The sequence below is a fragment of the Egretta garzetta genome, unplaced genomic scaffold, assembly GCF_000687185.1.
Source record: "Egretta garzetta isolate BGI_Z169 unplaced genomic scaffold, ASM68718v1 scaffold533, whole genome shotgun sequence".
NCBI classification, from domain to species: Eukaryota; Metazoa; Chordata; class Aves; order Pelecaniformes; family Ardeidae; genus Egretta; species Egretta garzetta.
The window spans coordinates 1,907,739-1,931,100 of record NW_009259191.1 but is presented as its reverse complement, the minus strand read 5'-3'; the positions used below and the strand labels follow the sequence as shown (position 1 = coordinate 1,931,100).

The 23,362-nt window shown below is 43.5% G+C and overlaps 1 protein-coding gene across 1 annotated transcript in view; it reads right to left on the bottom strand.

Moving 5' to 3' along the window:
- TRABD2B (TraB domain containing 2B) overlaps positions 1-23,362 on the bottom strand; it is a 294,690-nt gene that overhangs the window by 9,118 nt on the left and 262,210 nt on the right. Inside the window, exon 6 of the mRNA XM_009635758.2 lies at positions 11,423-11,692. Within this exon, the coding sequence (XP_009634053.1) occupies positions 11,423-11,692 (270 nt within the window). The remainder of the gene's footprint in view (positions 1-11,422; positions 11,693-23,362) is intronic.

Sequence of the window (23,362 nt, the reverse complement as noted above, 5' to 3'; positions counted from 1 at the left end):
ATTAGAAACAGAATGACTCGGTCTGCCCTCTCCTATGTGCACTCAAGTGTTTGTTTGGCATTGTGTGGGCCCTATGGCTCAAATATATTTTGCAGATGCACAGAATTAACCATGCATGTTTAGATGTGCTTGGGGAACACATACATTCATAAAGATGTATATATTTGACCCTGTCACTTTCTTGTTAAACACTGTAAAAGATATCGACTTTCCCCTCCAGATTTTAAAATGATTTAGAAGAGGCAGGAGTGGGGAAATACCTAAAACATCCTGTCAAATTAAGTATTTTCTCCAAGACTGTTCTCTAAGACACAGCTAAGAAGATGCCTGTGCAATGTATTAAGGAACAGAACAACCAACCAAAATATAAACTGGCTTGAATGGATGTTCAATATACTGCATTTTTCCATTTGATTTTGATTTTCTTTTTCCTTCTCCCTGTTCTTTTTCCATCTCCACGTAACAGTTTTTCTATCCACTTAGTCTGTATCACATTTTTCTCTCTAATTTGCTGGGCTCACTTTCCTGCTCAACTGCTAGTATTTTTCCAGAGTCTCTCTTAGTAAGAATAATTAAGGTTGGGTCAGATCTTTGAACCTGCTATTTGGAGCATATCGTGGTTTAACCCCAGACGGCAATCAAGCCCCACGCAGCTGCTCACTCACTCCCCCCTGGTGGGGTGGGGGAGAGAATCAGACGAGTCAAAGTGAGAAAACTCGTGGGTTGAGATAAAGACAGTTTAACAGGTAAAGCAAAAGCCGCGCACCCGAGCAAAGCAAAGCAAGGAATTCATTCCCTGCTTCCCACCGGCAGGCGGGTGCTCAGCCATCCCCAGGAAAGCAGGGCTCCATCACGCATAACAGTGACTTGGGAAGACAAATGCCATCACTCCCAATGACCCCCCGCCCTTCGTCCGGGGTCAGCTGTCCCAGCTGTGCTCCCTCCCAGCTCCTTGTGCCCCCCCCAGCCCATCGCGGGTGGGGTGGGGCGAGGAGCAGAAAAGGCCTTGGCTCTGTGTAAGCCCTGCTCAGCAGGGACTAAAACATCCCTGTGTTATCAACCCTGTTTTCAGCACAAATCCAAAACATAGCCCCATACCAGCTACTATGAAGAAAATTAACTCTATCCCAGCCAAAACCAGCACAGAGCAGTATTGAATTCAAGCTTGTTCCACCGAACTGGCTTCTTCTTCTTTCCAACAGACCCACTCTCAAAATAAAAAAAAGGTTCCTAAGGCATATCTACCAGGCAGAAATGCCAAGGACATTAAATTGTTGCATTGCCCACAAGGTTTGGGTTCCTCCTGCTGCTTGCAAAGAAGCTATGGTGATACCAGCCACAGCATAAACTCCTTCTCCATAAGCACTTCCAAACCCTCTGAAAGCCATGAGATGTCATCGGTGGCTCATAAAAAGCTGCTTGCTGGCCTGCAGGGCTGGAAAGGCTGCAAAAGCTTTGCCTACTGGGTGTCATAGCCCAGACCCTGAAGTGTTTCTGCAAAACTGAGCACCACGTCTCTCCACGTTACTGCTACGGGAGGCATCCCTGGCACCCAGCAGCTCACAGGCAATAGGCCTGGCTCCCTCGCCTTCCAGCATCACGGGCTCAGGCCCCAGGTATAATGCTTACTTTGTTCAGTTAAATTATTCAGGAATTGTAAAGAGGAGATCTGAGTGAAATCAGAATTTGGCCTGGCATTTTCATAATTGCAGGAACCCAGCTTTTATAGCATTAAACCCATATGAATTTAAATAAATCCTACTTCTCCTTCACCCCAGTGAGTAACTGGACTTAGACCACAGCTGCCCTGTGGGGTCCTGCTGGGTTTCCAGCACGCAGTGCAGCCCGCGCTGCCGGCAGTGTCAAGGAGTCAGATTTCCTCCCGTTTCACTCTACAACGAATCTGTCGTCTTAGATAAACCCCCTACCACAGTATAACTGTGGTTAAACCCCTCCTGTAAACCAGCTGCCCACCACAACAGTATATGTCGTCTTCCTCACTGTCATGCTTTTCTTCACTTAATTTCACGGGGCATGAAACTCACTAGTCAGAATGGGAATAGCAGAACCAGAAATAAATCCCATATCCCTTACCCTTTTCCTTTGGGCTAGCATTGACAGTGTTGTGCATTTGCATTTCCACTGAATTTTAAAGACATTTCTTTTTCTTTAAGGTAACTCAACTGGAAGATGAAGTTTTTTACATTTTATGGATTTTATGTAGCTCTACTAAGTCTGGAGCTTTACCTTGAGGAACTGCAGATTTGCAATCTTTCGGGGCTTAGATACTGCTAGATACAAAGATCGCTCAAATATATACTAAGTCCAACTTGGGGCTGCAGTGTTTGAGAAGGTCTGTTCTGACTTTTAGATGGTAACTGATCTCTTCAACACATCTGCGTATCCCTGGGGCAGAAAGGCAGCCAGCCAGTAACGCAGCAAGCAGTGCCCTTTCAGAGGTCCCATCTTCAACCCAAACCCAGCTTTTGAGACAACTCTACTAACTCTTCTCCCTGACGGGTGCAGTGCAAGGAGCAGCCATGGCATGGATGGGTCTCTGCTGCTTCCATAGACTGAGCAGTGGGGAAACATGTTGCTCCTGACCCCAAAAGCTCCAAACCTCACGTGCACAGGGGTCCAACCTCCCTGCGGGGTCAGTGCCAGCTGTACCAGTCCAGGGAGCAATTCAGTTCGCTTTGAAGGAGATGGAAACAGCCACATTTTGTCAGGTGAGTAGCGCTGTAAGTTAGGAGCCCAAACGTGGAGCTGGCCACCACCCCGCTCGATAGTGAAAACACAACACTTGCTAAAGGAAAAACCTCTGTATCAAGAATTGCAATTTAGGGAGCACAGGTGCTTTACCACCCACTTCTGTGTTTAAGGAATCCAGCTCACCCTGGGCACGAGCCCACGCAGTGCTTCTTACAGTGTCTGCAACTGCTGTCAGCCTTGCGAGTTTAACACAAACCACACTCTTCACCCGCCCCAAACAGCAGGGCAGAGTGCTACCGTGTATTGAATTTTCTCTGCCTGTTAAACCAGACAACTTATTTTTCAGCTGAGTGAACGCAAAGTGTTTTGTTGAGCTGTGTTAAAGTGCATTTCAGATTTAGAAGAATTCCCTTTACCTGGGGGTACTCAGTGAATTTTCCCTTCTTTTATCTGTTTGATAGGAGCCAGAAATACGGTTTTATTTTTTGCGTGTGTGTGATAGACAACATGCTATAGGAGTCAAAGTTAAAGGCTCCAAGGAGCCAATCCTCAGAACATCTGGCTAGTGAAAGCCCTGGATATGGAAAATATAAATGTCAAGGCTCATATTTATAAATTGGAAGGGCCATGACGACATCTGCTAACAAGCTTTCTTCCCGAGCCCATTTGCTGTACATGGTTATTCACAGGCAACAATAAACATGTGCATGGATCACATGCGTGGTCTGCCCTTCCTTTCAGTCGCCGAAGGAACACACGCTCCAATAACACACAAACGCTCTGTTCTTACAACACAGAAATACAAGTGTTTGCAAACCTCACAGCAACGCTCTTGCATACCAGACCACAGTGGGATACACTGCTGGAACAGACTAAAAATAGCTGGAGAAAAAGCCTTCCATTAACACAGAAGACAGTCAAACTCACTTAGTGTTAACTCTTTCGGTGGAATAAGTGCCCTCCTTTTTTGCCTCACTCCACAGGAGACACTTTGTACTGTAAGACCAGTCCTGAAACCTTATTTTTACGACTGAGTAGTTGTGGATGGGAATGTCAAGACTTAAATAGAGTCTAACCTATTCAACTGTGGTAGCTTAATATTAACATTAAAACAAGCTGTAAGTAAAGTAAACTTGCTTCTACATTTATACCCACAAGCACCTTTTCTCCAGCTTAATGCCAACTGTAAGCGCATTTCTGATGCTTGAGAAATAAGAAATTGATCCAATGCATAAGGATAAAGGTTCTGCTATTGACTTGCTATTGTAGGCATCTGGACCACAGTTTGCTACGAACAGGCCCCCAACACTCCTGGCATTGGTCACCATCACACAGACTGCCCACGAGGCTGCCAAGTTGTCAAGAGAAGGAAAAGCATCATCAGGAAGAGCCTGGACTTCTTACGATGTCCATGAATTTAGCAAAGAATAAATGGAGCCAATGCTGACTGTCTTGTCCAGTCTGCAGTGTTCTCGGCCACATATACATCTGTGTGAAAACAGTAGGGAAGGCAAAGAAGATGAAATAACATGGAGGAGATCTACCTCCTGGTTAAAAAATGAAGAAGAAGGATGCCTAGCCATGACTCCTACCTACTGCAGTCTGCACTAATGCCAGTCAACAAAGATGTGCCAGATACAAGTGAGACATGTCCTTATCTCCAAGAGGTTCTGCTGAAGGCTGCCCACACTTTCAGTGGCATGGACTGACTGCGAAGTGAAGTGCAGTGTTTGTGGGATCCCAGCCTCATGCACGGTGAGCTCAGAGAGGTGGAGGTGAGTGCAGAGGTCTGAGGGTGGAGGTGAAGATGCTGGAGGGGTCCCTTCCTACTTGCTCCAGGGCCCATGCCAAGTGCATGTGGCCAGGGTTTAAAAGGACAGGTAGAAAGACCACTGGAGAAAGAGAAAATTTAAGCAGAAAATGGAGAACGGTGGAACAGAAAAGTTAACAGGCTGTCCAAAATCAAGAGGAGTCCTGGCACTGGGTGAGGAAATGAGACTGCGCTGGCTGAGAAACAGCGGAACAAGTGGGGATGTGCATCACGGAGGAAGATATTATTGCAACTCAGCAGCTGCTCCTTCTTGAAATTGAATCCTAAGCAAACGTTTTGTTTGTGCTGCATCAGACAGATCTTGGGCGGCTTAACAAAGCCAGCAATGGTAGGGCTATGTTCAGCCCAAGTCAGACATACACCAAACAGGGGCAGATATATAATATAGACTGTCTTTACTGAACACATCCCAAATGAAAAGTAGAAAATAAGAAAGGAAGGGAAAGCTCTTAATAGGTTCCATAAAACAACTTGCCTTGCATCTTCATCAGCACTGAGGATGAAGGAGCAGAAAGTGCTCTTGGATATCCAGTACTGAAAAATACCTCACTGTTCAAAAATCTCAGCTTTTGTGTGCTCCAATTTTGTTACTTGCTCGCCTTCAAAAATATGGATTTAATATTCACGATGGATATAAACTTCATGAAAATAAAATACCTAATGCATTAGCAATACAGAATTTTGTTTCATGAAATAAAACTGAAATCTATATCAAAATTATGTCTCTATTTCCAAGAGACTTCCGTATTCTTTATCTCTAATGATTTGATTTTCAGGTATTTATAGCATTCATTAAAATAGGGTTTGCATACTGCTTCATATTAGTTGTTCATACTGGTGGTGAGACACTTAAGCAAGAGTGAAAGTAAATATGCAAGGCTTTTGCTTATTTTGTTTTTAAGCGTATCGGTGTTTGTTTCCTCACACAGTGGCAGCACGTTATAGAGAACAGCAGAACACAGTAGAACATACAGATCTTTTCATGTGTCTAGCAGGTGAACGCGTGGCTGCACATCTTCTCAGCCCCATCTGGAGGATAACAAATTAACTCTTCGACTTTACAAGGGGAAAGAAGTTATCACTCATGGCCAGCTGACAGGGAGGGTCTGTTAGCATGGAGATGCTAGAGTTTTGGACAAGAACATCAGGACTTCCCATCCGTTACTGCGATGCACGAGAGAGTTTTGTGCTGAGCCCAGGCTTCACAACTTTAATTAATACGTTCTGTGCACTCTGACCCACCTGATAATCCAAGAAGCCTCAATAAAAACCATCTAGGGAGGGAGGATATGTCATCACCGTATCATATGTTACAGACAGGAGATTTACCTCTTATTTATACTGCACTGAGTTATACTGTGCTGTTCTTTTACTTCCACTGGAGGGCTTGGATACTTGGGGCTGTGCAAGAGCATGATGAAAGAATTGTCAGCCATCTGCTCATCTGAAAGGGGGATTGAATGGGAACAGTAAGAAACTAAGGAGGGGGAAATGCAGTAATCCTCATGCTTTACTCTCTGCTCAGGAGGAGCTGAGGATGCCTTCACAGAAGCAAGATTGCACATTTGAGAGAGGCACGCAATGCGGGAACAGAGAAGGACCAACTGATGCACTTGCAACTGCCCAAAAAGTCTTCTTCTGGCCACTGTATATCCACCAGAGTTCATGAAAAACTGGGCCAACTAAGAGCAGATTTTAGGCCAGTTCAAGATATAAAGGTTCAGCTTCCACTGAGGAACCAGGAGGGAGCATTTGTCCAGGTGGAGTTTCGAGACCACTCATCGTGACAGAAGGGTCTTGTACCCAAGATGTCAAACCATGAGATTTTTCTGATGAGTAGGTATTTGTATGCCATGCCCTGGAGACTGGGGGCAGTCACTGATAGGGACTGTGATCATGAAAGTTTCCCCAAGAAGGAAATCCTGCCAGGAGAACAGCGAAGGAAATGGTGGGCAGAAGTGCTGGAGGAAAGCCAAGGGGCCATACAGCACAGTTAAGCCCCAAAGAACAACAATGTGCGACAAGGGAGGGAAGGTGGGACTCCAATACGTCTACGCTCCTGCTGTTCCTAGCTGCTGGAGCAGTCCCGTTGGGAGACAGGTTCACCACAGCAAGTTAGAAAGGTCCTGAAGCTGCATCCCCATCCTTGGTTGAACGCAGGGCAAATAAATGCAACGGTGGCAACAGTTTACTTGTCTGCACGGGGATGGGCTGGAGGAGGGAGTGATCCCCCCTCCCCATGAGCATTGGTAGGCATGCACCCTCCGAGCACTATTCTTACCAGGGAGGTGGATAGAGTAATTTAAACAAACAAGGCCCCAGTGATGGAAATTTCAAGCTCAAAGCTACCATATGGAGGGAAATATCTGACCACAATTTACCTGTTAGACTTCAAAAGTGTCTAGGTCTCCTCTAAAGAAAAGCAGTCTTTTCTTTAATGAAGTTAAGTACTGTATTTCAGCACCGTGTGTTGTGAAAAGGAAGCAATTTGGATTCATTTACTGAAATTTACCTTTCAGATGCAGTTAAGTGAAATTAAAAGTTTGTCTGAGTTGACAGAGTTCTGTTTTCCATCACTGCATTGTCTTGAAAGAAAGGATAACAGGCTAAGTGCTTAAATTCCATCCAAACTGATAAGGTTCACTCTATACAGGCACACTTAGTGCAGTTTATTACACATTGTCTCCCTTCATCCATCACTGGTATAACTTTTTCTTTTTTTTCCCCTAAAATAACTGTTGCTTCCAAAATAAATTGATATTTGTGATGTTATTGCATTCATCTGGGGTTGAACAGTCAGCACTGGGCTATCAGAGGAATGCCATTTCCAATTACACGGGGAATTAATTTAATTTCCCACTAATGGCAGGTTTTGCAGGGCTGAGACTACATCTGGGACAAGAATTTCTTTTTCTTCTCTTCTGATAACAATTCTTTTCCTTTAATTTCTTTCCTGTGCAAGCAAAGCATCTGTGTGTCCTCAGTGTCTTTCCAAACACCATCTTCACACAGATCTATTCCTCGGAAGTGGGAATGAGCCTCTGAATTTGCCCATTACATCCTCTCTAATTCTTTCTTCCCACCACTGCATTTCTCTCCTTCACATCCCCCAGCTGCCATCGCTCCTTCCAGACCTCACACCTCCTGAAACACCCTCCCGGTTACTAACTCCCCTCCCTCCCTTTTCCCAGGAGCTTTCCTCCCACCCTGCCTTAGGGCCCCAGGAGCTGTAATGCTCCCCCCCAGCCCAAGCTGGGAGAGGTTCTCTGTTCTCTTGGGCTGGGTTTTTTTGCAGCCTTACACCATTTGCCCGCTAGAACAAAGGTGTGATCCTGCCCTGGCCTTCACTGACTACTCTGAAACATCACAGACATTTCTCGACTCTTTCAATGAACGGAGCAGCCCATCACGCAAAGCCAGTGAACGATCTGTAATTAATTATTTATCTTCCAAGGGGAAGCTTAGCTAACACAGCACCGACAGGAACAATAACACGCTCTGTACGCCAGACTGCAGCCATCCAGCCCAAGGGTTTTGCCTCCCCTCCCTGCTGCCCCTGCTGGCTTTTGGCTACAGCAGCTAGCTAGAGTTTTAGTTTTGTTTAAGTTCAAATTCCTCCCAAAGACAGACTTCAGATCTGCACATTTCTGCAGAATCAAGTAGTTAAAGAAAAAATTCCGCTACTTGAAATCTCCATTTAATTTTAATTCTTGACAAACAATTTCAAACACAAACTGTAGCCAGGCAGGACTTTTTCGTTTTGTTTAGATTTGGGGGGAAGGAGGCAAAAGGGAGAGGAAACCACACATTTCATCAGCATTTTTTATTTTTTAATAGCCTTCAGTGTAGCCGATTACCCAGGAGATCAGCAAATCTTAGCTCTGTCAAAGACAGGGAGAAGACAGAGCAGAAGCTTTCTCATCCTGCACAGCGGTACTAACCCTCCAATACACAAATCTAAACACCGTCCTCGCAGGGGTGCCAGCTCAAATGCCTCAGCTGCTAGGACAGAACAAAAAGGAACGGACAGTCTCCAAGGTATAACTGAAAGTAAATAGTAATAATGATGTGTGACATTAAATGATGACTCATTTTTCACGAGGCCATTTCAGATTGTAGCTATAACCTCAGATCAGACCCAAATGACTGCGTGAGCTGAAGTCTTAGTGGAACCATTAATTACAGATTTTCTGGCTTTTATAGGTTGGAGTCAGACCTTTGATGTGCCTTTAAGACTGTTCTCTTGTGTTCATTTCCTTTGTTTCTTTGTTGGTAGCTTAAAAAAACACCCAAATATTTCCATGGAAGTGTATGAGATAGCCTAGAAATGTGTAGTCCATAAAAGCCCTGCAATTCATGGCTCATAAAGTCCTCTAATCCACGGTCAATAAAGCTTTGGAAAAGAGCTGTATGAACCACCATCATTTCACAGTTCAATGAGGTTCATACACGAATCAATAATCTGGTTTAAATTCACCTGGATTTGTCCTCCACCTGTATATTTCTCTTTGGCTTTTCAGGTTGAAAGGCAGCTCAAACAGCTGAATTCTGGCAACCTCGCAGGGAAACAACACAGCTTTCACCCAAAAGCCCTAACAATGACCTAAATCCCTCTACTTTGTCTTGAAGGTGAACAAGTTGAGTTTCAGGTGACAACAGGTGAGTTAGGAAACTCAAACTGGAAAAAGAACCATTTGGAAATACGGGGCCATAGCTCAAGGTAATACTATATGCAGAGACCTCAGTCCATATGGAGGGGGCTCCAATTTAAATATATGCAAATGCACGATAGATCTATGGGACAGGCCGGAGTGTGAACGTCCAGTACACTGATTATCCTCCAGAAATGAGTGCTAACAGTCTCACTGTTGAGTGCTGGTGAACATTCATGAGGCAACATGGTATGAGTTCACATGCTTCTCTCCTGCACAGGTAACACTCCATTGCCCACGTTATTAGCCATCCTAGCTGTTTCCTCCCAAGAATGATCACGCTACAAAGTCTGGCGACAGGCACACATTTCTGCTCTTTTCTTGCCAATCAGAAAGGAACCAGTTAGAGAGAACTTGCTGTTTATTGCCTTGTGCAAGGTCCAGCTTGCAATTAATGCTGATGAAACCCAACTGCCAAAAGCACAATATGCAGCAGCTGGTTTATGAAAGTTGAGACCCCATCCAATTTATGGGGAAACCAGAGCTGGTTGTGAGTCTCTGAATCACAGAAAGTCTCTGTGACTTAGCTGAACAGTTTGTATTTTTTGTTTTGTTTTGTTTCCAGGAAAACACCAGAAGTTACTCCAGAACTGTAGAAGCACTCAAACCATCTGAAAGCACTAAGGCAGACTTCCCTTCTTCCAGCCTTTCCTCATTTCTAGGGCTGTGATCCCCCACTAATATCTCCCTGGGATCTTTCAGCAAGGCAGGCGACACACAGCGTCTGGTTCACCACCAGCATGGTGGGAGCGGAAACTTATGTTTCCTTATCCCAGTCTCCACCCTTATGAAATGGAAGTAGAGGGATAAAAGGTTCTGATTCAGACGAAATCTCACAGGAGCAGAGAGTGAATAATTTAACTCTAACCTGGGGAACTTCCCTTTTAAATACTTTTCCTAGGAACATTTCTTACTGAAATAAAACCAGCAAAAGGCACAAAAGCCTGCCAAAGCTATGCAAGCGACACTGCTTTAAGCCCCCAGCTGCACATTTCCACAGCCATATCAGGCCCAATATCCAATATCCTTTCTGGATAGATAGGACGAGGGCAGGAGGATTGTACCTAACTGCCAGGCTCCCACCAGATCTATTTAAGCACCTCACTTGTATGGCACATAACGGTGAGCTGGACCAGGTACCCTTGTGAAATGCTGGGACATCATGGGACACCATGACTCAGAGGCCCCAGGCAGAAAAAGATAGAAAAGTCCCTTGTCTTCGAGGCAATCAACTATGATGAACCAAATACCTCTCAGTTCATGCTTAAACGTCCTCTGTGGAGAGGATCCAAGCACTGAACACACTCTGAGAACAGAACGCACAAACCCTTCTTATCGAGGCTGGCATTAACCTCAGAAGTAGCCTCACTATGTTAAGATTAATATGCACCACCTTAACAACAACCCTTACATCACTCACCCTGAGACTACAGTAAACGACAAAAAAATGAGGCAACCGCTCCATTAAAAAGAGTGAATAAAAATAAAAAAAAAAATCCCGTAACACAAATATGTGGAGGGTTTTTTCCTTAGCAAAGGGGGAAGCCTCTGAGAGACCCTGGCTCCTTTTACTTGCAGGGAATTTAGGTGCTATGAAAATGGGATTAAGTGTAATGCTCAAAGAGAATCATCACATGTATAGGCGAGCAGCCAGTTCCCAACAGATTATTTCATTCCTGTTACTTGTTAGGAGATCTATAAACATTGTGGCTGTTTATCTGCCCATGACTTGGCCTGGGTAAAGGCACCAAGAGCTTTCCCAATTTTAGACGTGGGAGAATAGATTGCCCAGGAGCCCTAAAAGCATACATCGAGAAGTCCTGGTCAAATGTGAAAGCTTATTCAAACAGTGAATGGAAGTTTTTAAGCTCGGACCTAGATTGGAATGGCCACGGAAATGTGCCTACCTCCATTCCCTTCATGCAGAGGCCTTAGTTAAGTACTTTGGTTTACCTTCTTTTTACTTTTAGATCAAACATGCCTATGAACCTTCCTCCTTGTTCTTCATTAGGGTTCAAAACCATCACCTCACTCCCTGCCTGTCCCATTTAGCCCTTCTCCAACCCTCCTCATGGTCTAATCAACAAGAGCTGGGATCTGTAAAGAGCAGACTCTGTAGTTAGGGGACAGCATGAAGAGGACAGGGACCATGGAAGTTATGACTCACCTGTCTTCTATCCGAACCCAGAGGTCATTGAACTGCCTCTGGCGATGGTGTTTGTGCTGTTTCTTGTGCCATTTCTTCTGCCTGCCAAACTCTTCCAGCTGGCTGATGCTATCTGGCAACAGGAGGTGAGGAGACAGGCTGTCTTCTTCGTCTGTTTGCAGGGGCTTCAGGGAAGGAGACGTCAGTGGGACCTGCTCAGAAAGCTGGACAGCGGGCAGGGCTGTTGCTGAGGTCCCTTCCATGGCTGGGCTTGTCTTTATTGTCCTTGAACTGCAAAACACAACATTGAAACATTTGATGAATAAGCCAGGGATTGAGCTAAGAAAAAGTGAACGCAGAGGACTACGCTATGTGGTGGGTGCTCCTAACTGCTACAAAGATGTACAGGGCTTTTGCTCTGGGGCAGCAACTAAAGACAGCAGTGGCATTTCCTAGCAAGCTTTCAAATAAACGCTAGCCTGAAAAAGTGGAAAAATGCAGTTGATACGCTATTGCTGTTTTCTGGCATTTTAATTATTTCTTACAGGCTCTAGAGCCTGCGGTGGGGGTCAATGTCACCTCCCCCGCTGGGCTGAAGGTTAAATAGCAAAACTGTGACTCTCTGAGGAAAATAGATACCTTAACAGCAGCAGATCTTAAATTAATGACACAACACTAGTTCCCTTCTTTTCTTTTCAACTTTGGATGTCATCTGCGGGAAACAAATCATTGTTTTGACTGCAACAATAATTATGCTTCTTCATCCGAGTTACGAATAGTGACAGGGAAACCCAGGCCGATGACAGAAGCACGGTCTAACAGCTAGGCTGCTGGGATGGGATACACGAGACCTGAGCTCCAGCAGTTTTTGTAGGATGGAGAAATGAAGCAAAAAAGGGGGTAAATGACCTGTCCAAAGCCACCTTGAAACAATACTGCCAGAGCTCTTCACTCCTGTTTGAAATACTACCACCTCCTGCATCTGACTGGAGCTATGCAGAAAAAGGCCTTTTATTGTTTTCATCTTCTAGAGTTTCACTAATCTTAAAAAGTCAATACACACTCTCGCCTTTGATATGCGGCCATGTGAACTTACATTTGTGAGCTAAGAGATCTGAAACAAAAATCTAATAAGCCAGTACTGACATAGAGTGATTTTTTTTCCCTAACTTCAGTAGAAGTTCCTGTTTGGTCTTAATTGCAAGAGAGGAACTTTTTCTGTCTCTGGGATGGCCCACTGAGTTGTAGGTACAGAAAATGGAAGAGAATTAATAGGCAATATGAAGCTGTGGTCTGCAAAACTATTTCTATTACATGGATGCTATGACTTTTATGACAGAAACAATTAAAGCCACGTGAAAAGTTTTGCCTCCTGAGTGAAACCAGTAAGACATTTTAATGAAAAAGTAATAAAAAATCCTAAACTTCATTGGTGACAATGTACAAAATGTGCTGCAAGTGAAACCACATGTTTCATTTATGGAACATTTTGTTCTCTTCCAAAAAAGTCACAACTACTACTAATGGAAGCTTCTTTTCTTTTTGATTTTTTTGAAGTCTATTACAATAGCAGCCAAGATGGTCATCTCTATTTCCACTGCATCATGTTTCACCCAAAGGTCCTTCCAATAGCTACTGATAATTAATCATTGCTACTGTGAGACTCATTGGCAAAAACTATAGTCACTCATAGCCAACGTTAATGAAGTTCTTCAGAGATCTTGACAGATACAGAAAAGAAAGATACTTGTTTAAACCAATTCTAAAATTCGCCAAGGTTGCTTTCATTAATAAAAGAAACAAGAAAATCCCATATTTTTCCGCTTTTTTCAAGCATTCAGACTCTCAGTGAGTCCTTCAAACTCATTCATACTCCATGCTCTGTTTTACATCACAGAGAGATCTGCTGGTTCTGTTTTGGTTTTTTTTTCCATTAAGACTTCCGTGATTCATGTTGAGGATGAATTTTCATCAGTGCAGCAACTTTCTTTGAGAGATCTTGGTGCTGTCCAAAGGCTTCAAGAATTCTTAGGCTGTGACATAGGCTCATGGCTGAAGCAAAGCCACCTCCAGACTCAAGTAAAAGGAAAGGCTGTCATAGGTTTGCATTGGGTGGGTCCCTCAGGCCACAGCAGACAGTTCTTAATTTTTATCTAACCATGATGGTGGATCAGTGAAATATCAACATGCAAATGCAGCCACTTAGCAGCTTGGAAGATAACACAGTGTGAACTTGGATAGGATGGGTTAGGCAGGTAGGAAGGACCTGGACCAAGCATCTACAAACACCATGTGGGTCTCTGCAATGGCAGCAGGCAGTAGTGGGTGGCAAGAGAGCCCCAGCCTCATTTTCTGCTGCACTTAATGCCAAAGCAATGGGAATACAAGCTGGTTGGTACTCCTCAAAGGCAGCTTGTTCCGGTACTGCTCTGGATACCTCTGCTCTTCACTGCGTGTTGTGAATTCATCTAGGTCTTCCTGCAACCCAGATGTTCACCTGCACACTGGGGAGAAGAGCACTACCCTGGCCACGAGGCTGTGGTGGGCAGAAACATGTTAAGAAGGCAAGAGCATGGAGCAGACATGAGAGCCCAAAGTAGACAAACAATGTGATCATCACAGCTGGAACTGAGCTGTTGCCAAGATTTTTGTTTCCATTGACTTTCTTCTTGCCACCGAAACTGTGTCTCATGTTCTGACCAGACAGTAATTCCCCGAGACGCGGCTGCCCACATCTGCCAGCTCAAGGCTGGGACCGCCATTTGGTTCCTTGAATACTCTTAGAGACATCTGAACACATACTTTCCACCTTTTAACACCTACTATTTTGTTACATGTGTTTACCTTGCTCTGAGCTCCTAGTAAACTGGAACCAGTAGAGAGGTGTTTTTATGGGTTGAGATTTTAGAAACCACTTAAGACGACTGGCAGCTCACTTCTTAAAATTAATGAGTTTGGGCATCAAAATCCCAGTGGTGGCTTTGAAAGCTACTGGCTTAATTGTTTCCACTACCATCACATGAGCCACAGGTTGTAAACTCGGTATTTCGGAACGTTCTTTGGGAAGAGAATGAATAAACACTGAAGAAACGTTAAAATGTTGTAACCTAAAGAGGGTTATAAACTAACCACTTGTACTTCAGAGCTGACGCAGGGGGAATAGCTCCACTGTGGCAACTGCATATTACATTTGGTTGATACTTGTTCCATTATTGCTGTACTACTAATAATTACCCCAAGACCTAGGAGGGACTGTTGAAGGCTGTATGTTGATGCATGCTTGCTTCTTTGAAAAAAGGATTTTTTTTTTTAAACTGATTTTATAAATCTGGAGACGTGGGTGTTTTCGAATCTGATCATCATCCTACAGACATTCAACCAGCATTAAAATAAAAACTTTTAATCCCACAGGCTATGGATATTTAATCTAAATATATTGCAAAAATATTTAAAGATTTGAATTCAAAGTAAGGTAGACTTCCTATCAGAAGACAACTTTTCCATTGATTTCAGTAAAAATTTTATTAATACAAAAGGCTTGAATTTATTTATACTCTGGATTTTTTCCCCCTAAAAAAATAAATAGACAAAACCCTTCCATCTGCAATAAGTTACCTGGACAAGAGGTCTCTCCATTGCGTGAAGCTTTACTGTTAGATTCAACTCATCATTTCATAGACTATTTCATGCCTTTCCTTGGGTCTCAACCTCAGTGCACTCTGTTAGCACAGCTGCACTGTATGAAACCATGGGGATATAATCCACTTTTTTTTCCACTCCTTCACTACTGCTGAGGCAGCTTTTCAAGATACATAGTTATTTTTAAAGCCAGAGAAAAAGCACGGCTAGTTTTCAGTTTGTGAGGCCACAGTGACTCTTCTGAAGAAAGAGTGAGAAAGTGCCACCCAAATATCTTTGTCCACACAAAGATCTCAGACTTTTTTCATTAATAACTTGATACAACTCGAGGCTTAGAGGTTCCACCCATTTTTAAATCTACCATTCCCACACAGGGTGGTCTTTGAGAAACTAGAAGTATTTCAGGCCCTTAGGTGGGTTTTTCTCATCTCTGACCTTAATTTCCTTCCCTAGGATGCAGAGTTCTGCAAAACAAGTTCTCTAAAATAGCAGAGTCCAAATAAGAAAACTTGGGAGTGTCAGCAAATGTCCTACATGGCTTGATCCTAAGGTACAGAAAACAGAGTGAAAACGGGAAAACATTTATTCTCACTAGTTCTTAAGCACGCTCAATCCACAAAGACTCCTGTGGTTTTGTTTCACTTCTGGTGAAATTTGCCATTCTTTTCTAATTCTTTTTTAAGAATTAAAAGAACAAAACAAAACGTGCAAGTAGTTTAGGCTAAGCTGTATGCTCAATTAGGCTGTCTCAGCATTTCTCTCTCTGCCTTGTGGTCTCTAGTGTCGCTCTGTGCTGGCACTGACAATAGAAAATTGACTCATCATTGGAATTAGCTAGGGTTATTGAGTGGATCTGGTCAGAAAAATGACATTCATATAATGAAGTCCTCTAATAGAGTATTTTTTTCATAATCCCCAGGCTTATAATTGCACAGGTCCCACTTTCATTCAACCCCAAGCCACCTGGCAGTCTGGCCATGCCTTTTTCCCTGCCCAGTCAAGCATCTTCCTACCCACACCAGGTATCCAATTTCTGCAGCTCACAGGCCCATGACCATCTCCAGGCTTGATAACCTGCTCTGTAGGACGAATCAGAGCATTCGTGTTTCGTTCCTGCTCTGAATGGCCTTTGCGAATAGCCCACCATCCCCCACCGATGGAGGCTGCGTGGTGTTAACATGACACTTGCACCGCATCTCGTCCCCACCAACAGGGATTTCCCCATCCACCAGTTCATTGACAATTGATGCTCCCCTCAGGCAGAACAGACCCCACTAACGCCTCTGCCCATTGACCCTGCCAGAGTAATGCTAATAACGTTTGGGGTGAGTCCCATCAAGCTCCCCTGGGCTTCAGCAGGGCCAGGAATTTGCCCTTGCTTTAGCTCATGAGAGAGGACATGTCTTTGCTGACCATACACATCCTCCACACAACTAAATCATCATCTATTTTTTCAGCAGTCTTGCGGTAACGTTTCTGTTCCCTCAGATATGTGCAGAATTTTTAAAAATGCAAGTTTGCCAATTTGTTATTTGCATCTTGTCTTTGTAGCGCAAGCAATGGAAAAGTTTTGCTCAGAAGACTGCCATGCTTTGCAGGCGCTTCCAAGTACAGCAACGTCGCTGAGGTTTTCTTGCTTCAATTTTCAGAACTGTCAGACAAGGAAAGATTTTGTTTCATCAAGAGAAGCTGTGGCGATACCAAGGAATGTGTGATGTGGCAGCTTTATCCGTATGCCACCGTTCTTGGGATGCACCCGGATGACAGCCAGACACTAAGTTAAGAGCATTTTATTATAGATGGATTCTCATAAATTCCAATGTGAGAGTCTTTGTCAAGGCAGGAATTTGTCAGTCCCTCGCACGCATCCTTGCTCTCCTTGCCACAGGCCACAGAGACATCTGCTTCTTGCTTTTTTTCTTCCTTACACATCTCTCAGAGAGAGCAGTCATGCACACCCACGAGATGGGCACCAGAATGTCCTGTCCCACAAGAAGTTTTACACTTTTTTTTTTCTCTTCCATGCTAGGATGAAACTCAGATTTTCAAAACTCTTGGGAGAGCAGCAGACAAAAGGAGAACAGAAAACCAGGCTGAAATCCTAACCCTCCCCAGTATAGCTTATAGGGCCTCTTACTAGCGAGGTGAAGTATGGATTTAGACCATGGTCTCTCACATAACCAGGTGACACCAGTGCATACCACCACGGAGTTCATCTCCTTCAAGATGAAAACATGTGTGTGTGTGTATGTTTTACTGCAAAAGAGATCAACCTGATCTAGTTAATGGTGTCACTGTCATTAACTGCAGGGGGGTTGGACTAGATGACCTCTAAAGGTCCCTTCCAACCCTAAACATTCTATGATTCTATGAACTCCAAAGAAGAGATTGGACAATTAGACTCTCCCCCTACCTAACTTATCTGAGCTGCTTCAGGTAAGTGCCGCAAATGACTGAGGATGAATCTGGGCTCAAGAGGCAGCAAAAGAGAATACCTGTGAAACCCTGATTATTCACTCACCTGATTGGCTTAATTATAATGAGGTTATTTTATTTAGGATGCAGTTGCCTTAGGCCCGTAGACTAAAGTTAAAGCATTTCCATTTCTTAACAGAATTTGGAAACAAAGTTGTTTTTTTCATTTTTGCACCAGAGTCAGCTGTATCTCATGAGCTGTTAAATCAGGTTAAGTAATTAAATCAGATTACAGTCCACCCCAAACTTGGATGGTATCTCTGGACTCAGAATCCATGTCAGACTGTTTTCTGGAAAGAATCACTGTTGTTCAAGAACTGTGGCCTTGGTTTGAAAGGGAATTTGGTTCTCAGTATCCACACATATATGTGCAAACCCTCAGCTCTGTGGGTGTGAATGAAGTGAAAAGCTTGTGAGGTCAAGATATTCCCACGGATGGTAATGTTTTCCTGCCCATTTTGAGAAACTATAAAATAAGAGAAGTGAGTAGAACTACTGTTATCTATTCCATTTACACTAAAAGTGGAGCATAGGAGATGAAATGCAAGCTTTCTGCAACTTCAGTGGTTGAATTTCCTGAAAAAAAGAGAGGACAGCTGAAACATTTGTAACGTGCCATTCCCACATTTTCATATGAATTCTTTTATTTCAGAAAACTCAAAATGTTTCATTTCAGCACTTGCTAAACAAAGCTTTTAATTTTTTTTTGTTAGTCTTGTTTTCAAAGACTTAAATGGTACAAAGTGGCGCTTTTTTGTTTAAAAATTGATCTCAATTAAAAAGAAAAACCCAAATAATAAATAAAAATGACAAAAAAACCAACAAAACCAAACCCCTGCCTTCAAAGATGTCCTCAAAATGTTACACTTCAAAGTGCTTTGAACTTATTTCCTCTTCTGGACTTTTGGGTTCAATTCTCAAACTGAATAATCCTTTGTTCATGCATCTTTAATGTAAACTGTGTAAGCTGCAGACTCCAGCCTCAGAAGATGGGCTGTGCCCACAGAGGAAGGATTGGTCGACCCTCCAGTCCTGCTTCCATCTTCCCACATTAATAGCAAATAAGAAACTTCTCTGCTTGTGGCACACAAAGCTTCACCTCAGACTCTATTCCCTAAATCGTCACTGTCTTACTATCACCACAACAATTTAGTGCTAAGCTATTTCCACCTGGGTAGTGTGGTTTAAGCCAAATATTCACAATACAGCTGCCTTTGGTGCCTTGCTGTCTTATGGAAGTTGTACTTAGAGCTCCTTGGACAGAATATCTATCTCATAGATCAAGATGGGCTCTTTTCTGCTCAAGCATCCTGGTTCAACTTGGGAGCACGTAGCTATGCAGCTCTCCTGGGACACTTGGTTCATTCTGGAAGTCTGCTTCACAGAGGAGGGAAAGGGCTTTGAATTCAGATTGCAAGTCCTGTATGTCCATGTACCACTGAAAGACTTGCCACATAATGTTAACTGAAATGTCTCAGCATCTTCTAACAAATTTTTTGAGTGCTAACTTTGCAATGGATTTTCAATATTTCAGCTTTTCCTCCCTGATTTTGGACAGAAACAAATGTTGGAGTATCAGCATTACCTCTGGATTGGAAATCCTGAATTCTGTCCAAATTTGCCAAGAATACACAGGCTTTTTGATGAATCTAAATGATGGTATTACACCACAAAAGAAGATTTTAGGGTTGTATTTTTACTGAACTGGAATATTTTCAAGCTTTATTCCACATATTGTTTTCTGTTATTGCTTGAAAACCATTTGTAACAAGAGTAAATACATTGCTCTTTCCTTTTAATAACTTTTAAATAAACATATATATACTGCTTTAATAAAGAACAATGTTGGACTTATTACTGGGCAATGTAATCTCTGTTTCCTCTTTACAAACTCTCTGATCTTTCTATGAGTATTTGAGGTGATGTCGTATTAATTATACACAGCAGATTTTTCAGGTGCTGGAAGTTAACTTCCATCATTCAACAGGTTCTGCAAAGCAAAAAATTCTTACCCAGTTTGGCCCAATCTGCAATACCAAGTTTCTTCAAGCCTAATTGTGACACTTCCAAAGTTCTGGTTTGGGCTTAGGTTTTGGGGTTTTGATTCTATAGTGTACTTACGGTGGTTTGGGCAGTGTCTGAGAAACTGGACAATGGTGACCAAATGCCACCATCTCATCTCAGCAGTTAAGATCTCAGACTCCAGTGACAGAAAGCAAGTCAAGGGCTGAACGAATCCTTCTTTCTCCTCCAGCTGCCATAATCAGACTGGAAATACTAAAACTCATCCCTCTCCTACTTCTGTTTTAAGTCTGTGGAGCTCCTGATGTCTATGGCTGTTTGGTTCCTCTCTAGTCATCGTCAGCGTTTGGGACACTAAGCTGTATAGCCATGCGTAAAGGCAGGTTTGCTAACTCAATTACAAAACTGTTCTCATCTCATGCATTGTTATTCCCAAACCATTCCTGACCTTGGTTTAAGCATAGACACGTGAGGATGCATTTGTTCCATCTCAGTAGTTGTCAACCAGACAAGTTTCAAGAATAAGAAGCTGACTGACAAAAAAACCTCCCAAACTGGCTGCTCGATTTTGATTCCTCAGTAGAATTACAGCTAATACACAACTGTTGTCTGTGTCTTACTCGTCTGCAATCCAAACTGAATTCTGCTCCCAGATTACCTCCATCGGGAATTGGTTTCCCTTCTCTGTTGGATCCTCCAGAGAGAAGAAACATCTGCAAGAGTCCATATTTTCCATCACATCTTAAACTCTCTAAAGAGACATCAACTGAGCAAGGTACCAAATGCCTAGCCTGTGGGACAAATACATTTTCACTGACTTCAGACTTAAACCAAGGGCAGATTATTCAATGTATGCTTGGTGCTGCGTCCTGCACTTCCCACTGATGCTCTTGAAATTGGGCCCTGGCAGAGATGAGATACTGGGTGGATCACAATCTGTACAAGCATGGCAACTTGCCTTCCTCAAGTACCTTGTTCAGTCCAGGCTCTTACGATTGCAAGACGACAGATAACATAGGCACAGAAGTAGCTGCTATCACTAGAAGGGGAGAGATGTGGGCCACTTAAACCGAGCAGCTGGCAGAAGTGTGGAATCAAAGAGCCGTAAGAAGACCGTGCCTGCGAGAGATCCCACATCTCTGTTACACTGAGTCCACTTTTCCTTTCTGTAGCTGACACTGTAAAACATCTGATCTGCTCAGCCATTAATGGCTGCCGAGCTAAAAAAGGAACACAGAGCCAGCCGGCCTTTCTCCAAAATACTGTTACAGCCCATCGGCATTGTTTTTATCACAGGGCCTGAGTGTTTCCAAGAAAAGAACAAAACTGTTGTCAGAAACTCTATTCAGACAACGCTTCAGCCTGTCTGTGGGCATTTTTGCTGCATGGGCATGGACAGAGTCCTTGAAACGTGACGAAGGCAGGAGAGCTCTTCCTCGAGCTCCACTTGCTTTAATGTCTAATGCTGTTCTAGCAACTCTGATGTTAGCGGACTTCACATAACACCTCTCTGCATATTAATCTCGTTTCACCTGGGTTCCCTCTCTGTATTAACTCAAGCTGATGAAACTGCTTGTATCAAATACTTATTTCCATCTGACCAATCCATCCTTGATTAAAATTCTTCATTAACGAAGCTGCACATTGCTGCTGAAACCTTAAAGAGGAAAAGAAGGTTTTATATTCTCTTTTTTGGTTGTTAATGGAAACCTATGAGATTAGACCTTGAACTACAGCTTGAATATCTAGGCGGCATCTGAGGCTGCAAGAAAGACTGATTTGTAATGAACTCGGGCAAATCTCGCTAACTAGTTACAAACAACAGGGCCCAGGTCTTCTCCCCTTAAAAGAGGAAAGCTTGCACTGACTCCAGAAAATCTCTTTCCTTCATTGCAATGTCTATTATTATTATTTTTATTGGTATGTTTAAGAATCCCAGAAATAAACTAGACACACATTAAAGAGCTCCATTTCATCAAGCTGACAAGTGAAAGGTATGAGACAATGACAGACAGGTATAGCCAGAGCATCATGAGGACACAATGAAACAGCACTCAGCCGTACAAAAGTGAGAGCCTTTGCAGCCTCCCGGCCTGAACTCTGCTGTAGACCTCATTGCAAAGGAGCCTTGGGCGCTCACCTGCTCCAAGGAGTCCTCAACACAGCTAAAAATGCAGGAGGAGGAGGAGGAGGGTCTGCATAAAGGCAGCGCTTCCTTCCTCCTGCATCTAACTGGTTAGCACTGGCCACCAGTAGTCATGGAGGTCTACTTAGGTCACCTACTAACAGCCTCTGCTGAGAAAAGGGGGGAGAAGAGTGATGGGTCTTTGGAGCAATGCTGGTGCCAGTCATCTTCCAATGGAGGAAAGTAAGGGAACGTCCATGCATGGCTACCAGGGGCTTTCTGCTGGCCCAGCAGAAGAATTAGGCCAACTGGCTCCCTTGATCAGAGAGAGATCCAGATCCTCAGGTGCCCTTCATGTAACCTCTGCGGATTTAATTTGTCAAAGAAAAATAATAAATCAGACTGGGGATTGGCAGTGGTTGAAACCTTCACTGGGAATGCTTTGTGAACACGAATGACAAACGGCTCTTGTCACAAGCTTGAGCAGACCCAACTTCTACACAAACTGTTTTACACACACAAGCATACACAGACCCAGCGATTCTCCTCCCATGAAAAGAACCCCACACGGCAGTAATTGAAACACCAGGAAAATGAAAACTTCTTGTTCTGCTGCTCCCCAGAGCACAGTAAGTCTGTTGGGAAGCCTCCTCCCTCCATTGTACGTGCATGTGTGTTTGCTTAGTCTGTGTTTATTTATTTGTTTGTTTGCCTGGAAATGTTTTTTATCTAAGTGCCAGTTGTTTAAGAGGGTATCACAGCCTAGTATTTGTAGCACTGCCTAGCTACTGAAAAGCATGTAACATCACAAGTCTAACAGACGTCAGAGACTCATCAAAACTATGCCTGGCATCTGGCACAGGTTCTAGCAGTCACGTTAACTTCTTATCACTACACAAAGCTGGAACACTTCGATAGTGACCAAACTAGGACTTTTCCCGAGGTGGTGCTGTAATCCAGCTCAAACTACAGAGAAGCCAATATTCCTTCGCTAGCAGAGGGCTTTTTATCTCAACATCACTCTTCTCAGAATAATTTGGTAATTTAAAGTTGGGTTTTTTTAGTATAAATTATTGAAGCGAACTGTCTTCTCTATCCATGGAGAGTGTGCTCTCCTACCAACCACATGGGATCAGGTTGTCTCTGCAAAATGGCCCTGCCCTGGAATACACACTTTGTTTTCAAAGGGTCTGGAGGAGCAAGGGTTCAACTTTTACGCTTGCAATCTTCATTCAGCTTTTGCCATTGCTTCTTAATCCACACTGAATATCATTCCTTATTAGTTTTCCTGGAAGGACTTAACCTTTTAATAAGTGAGGAATCCTCTCGGTCTCAGGCCACCTTCCATGGTAAGTGCTAGATTCACAGCACAGGTCAGGGATGCTGCCTTAGCCAAGAGGGCCCCTAGGGAGCTCCACTTTCTGCCACGCTGCCTGCATGGTAGAGTTGAATTTATGTAGGTGTCAGACACAGAAAGCCCTTGACTTTTTTTTTTTCTGCTGTTGCAGTCTACCCTGGCAGCTAAGATCAATCCTGGATAAGTGTGAGATTGACAGGCACGTAACCAGGTGACACTAAGCCCAGAAACAGAAAGCCCATGCAAACCTACTTTCACTGGAAGCAGCTCGATGCATGAAACATCTGTACAGTAAAGTGCTGAGAGGAACGGTTGAGTCTCAGGCATAGGGAAGGAGTCTCAG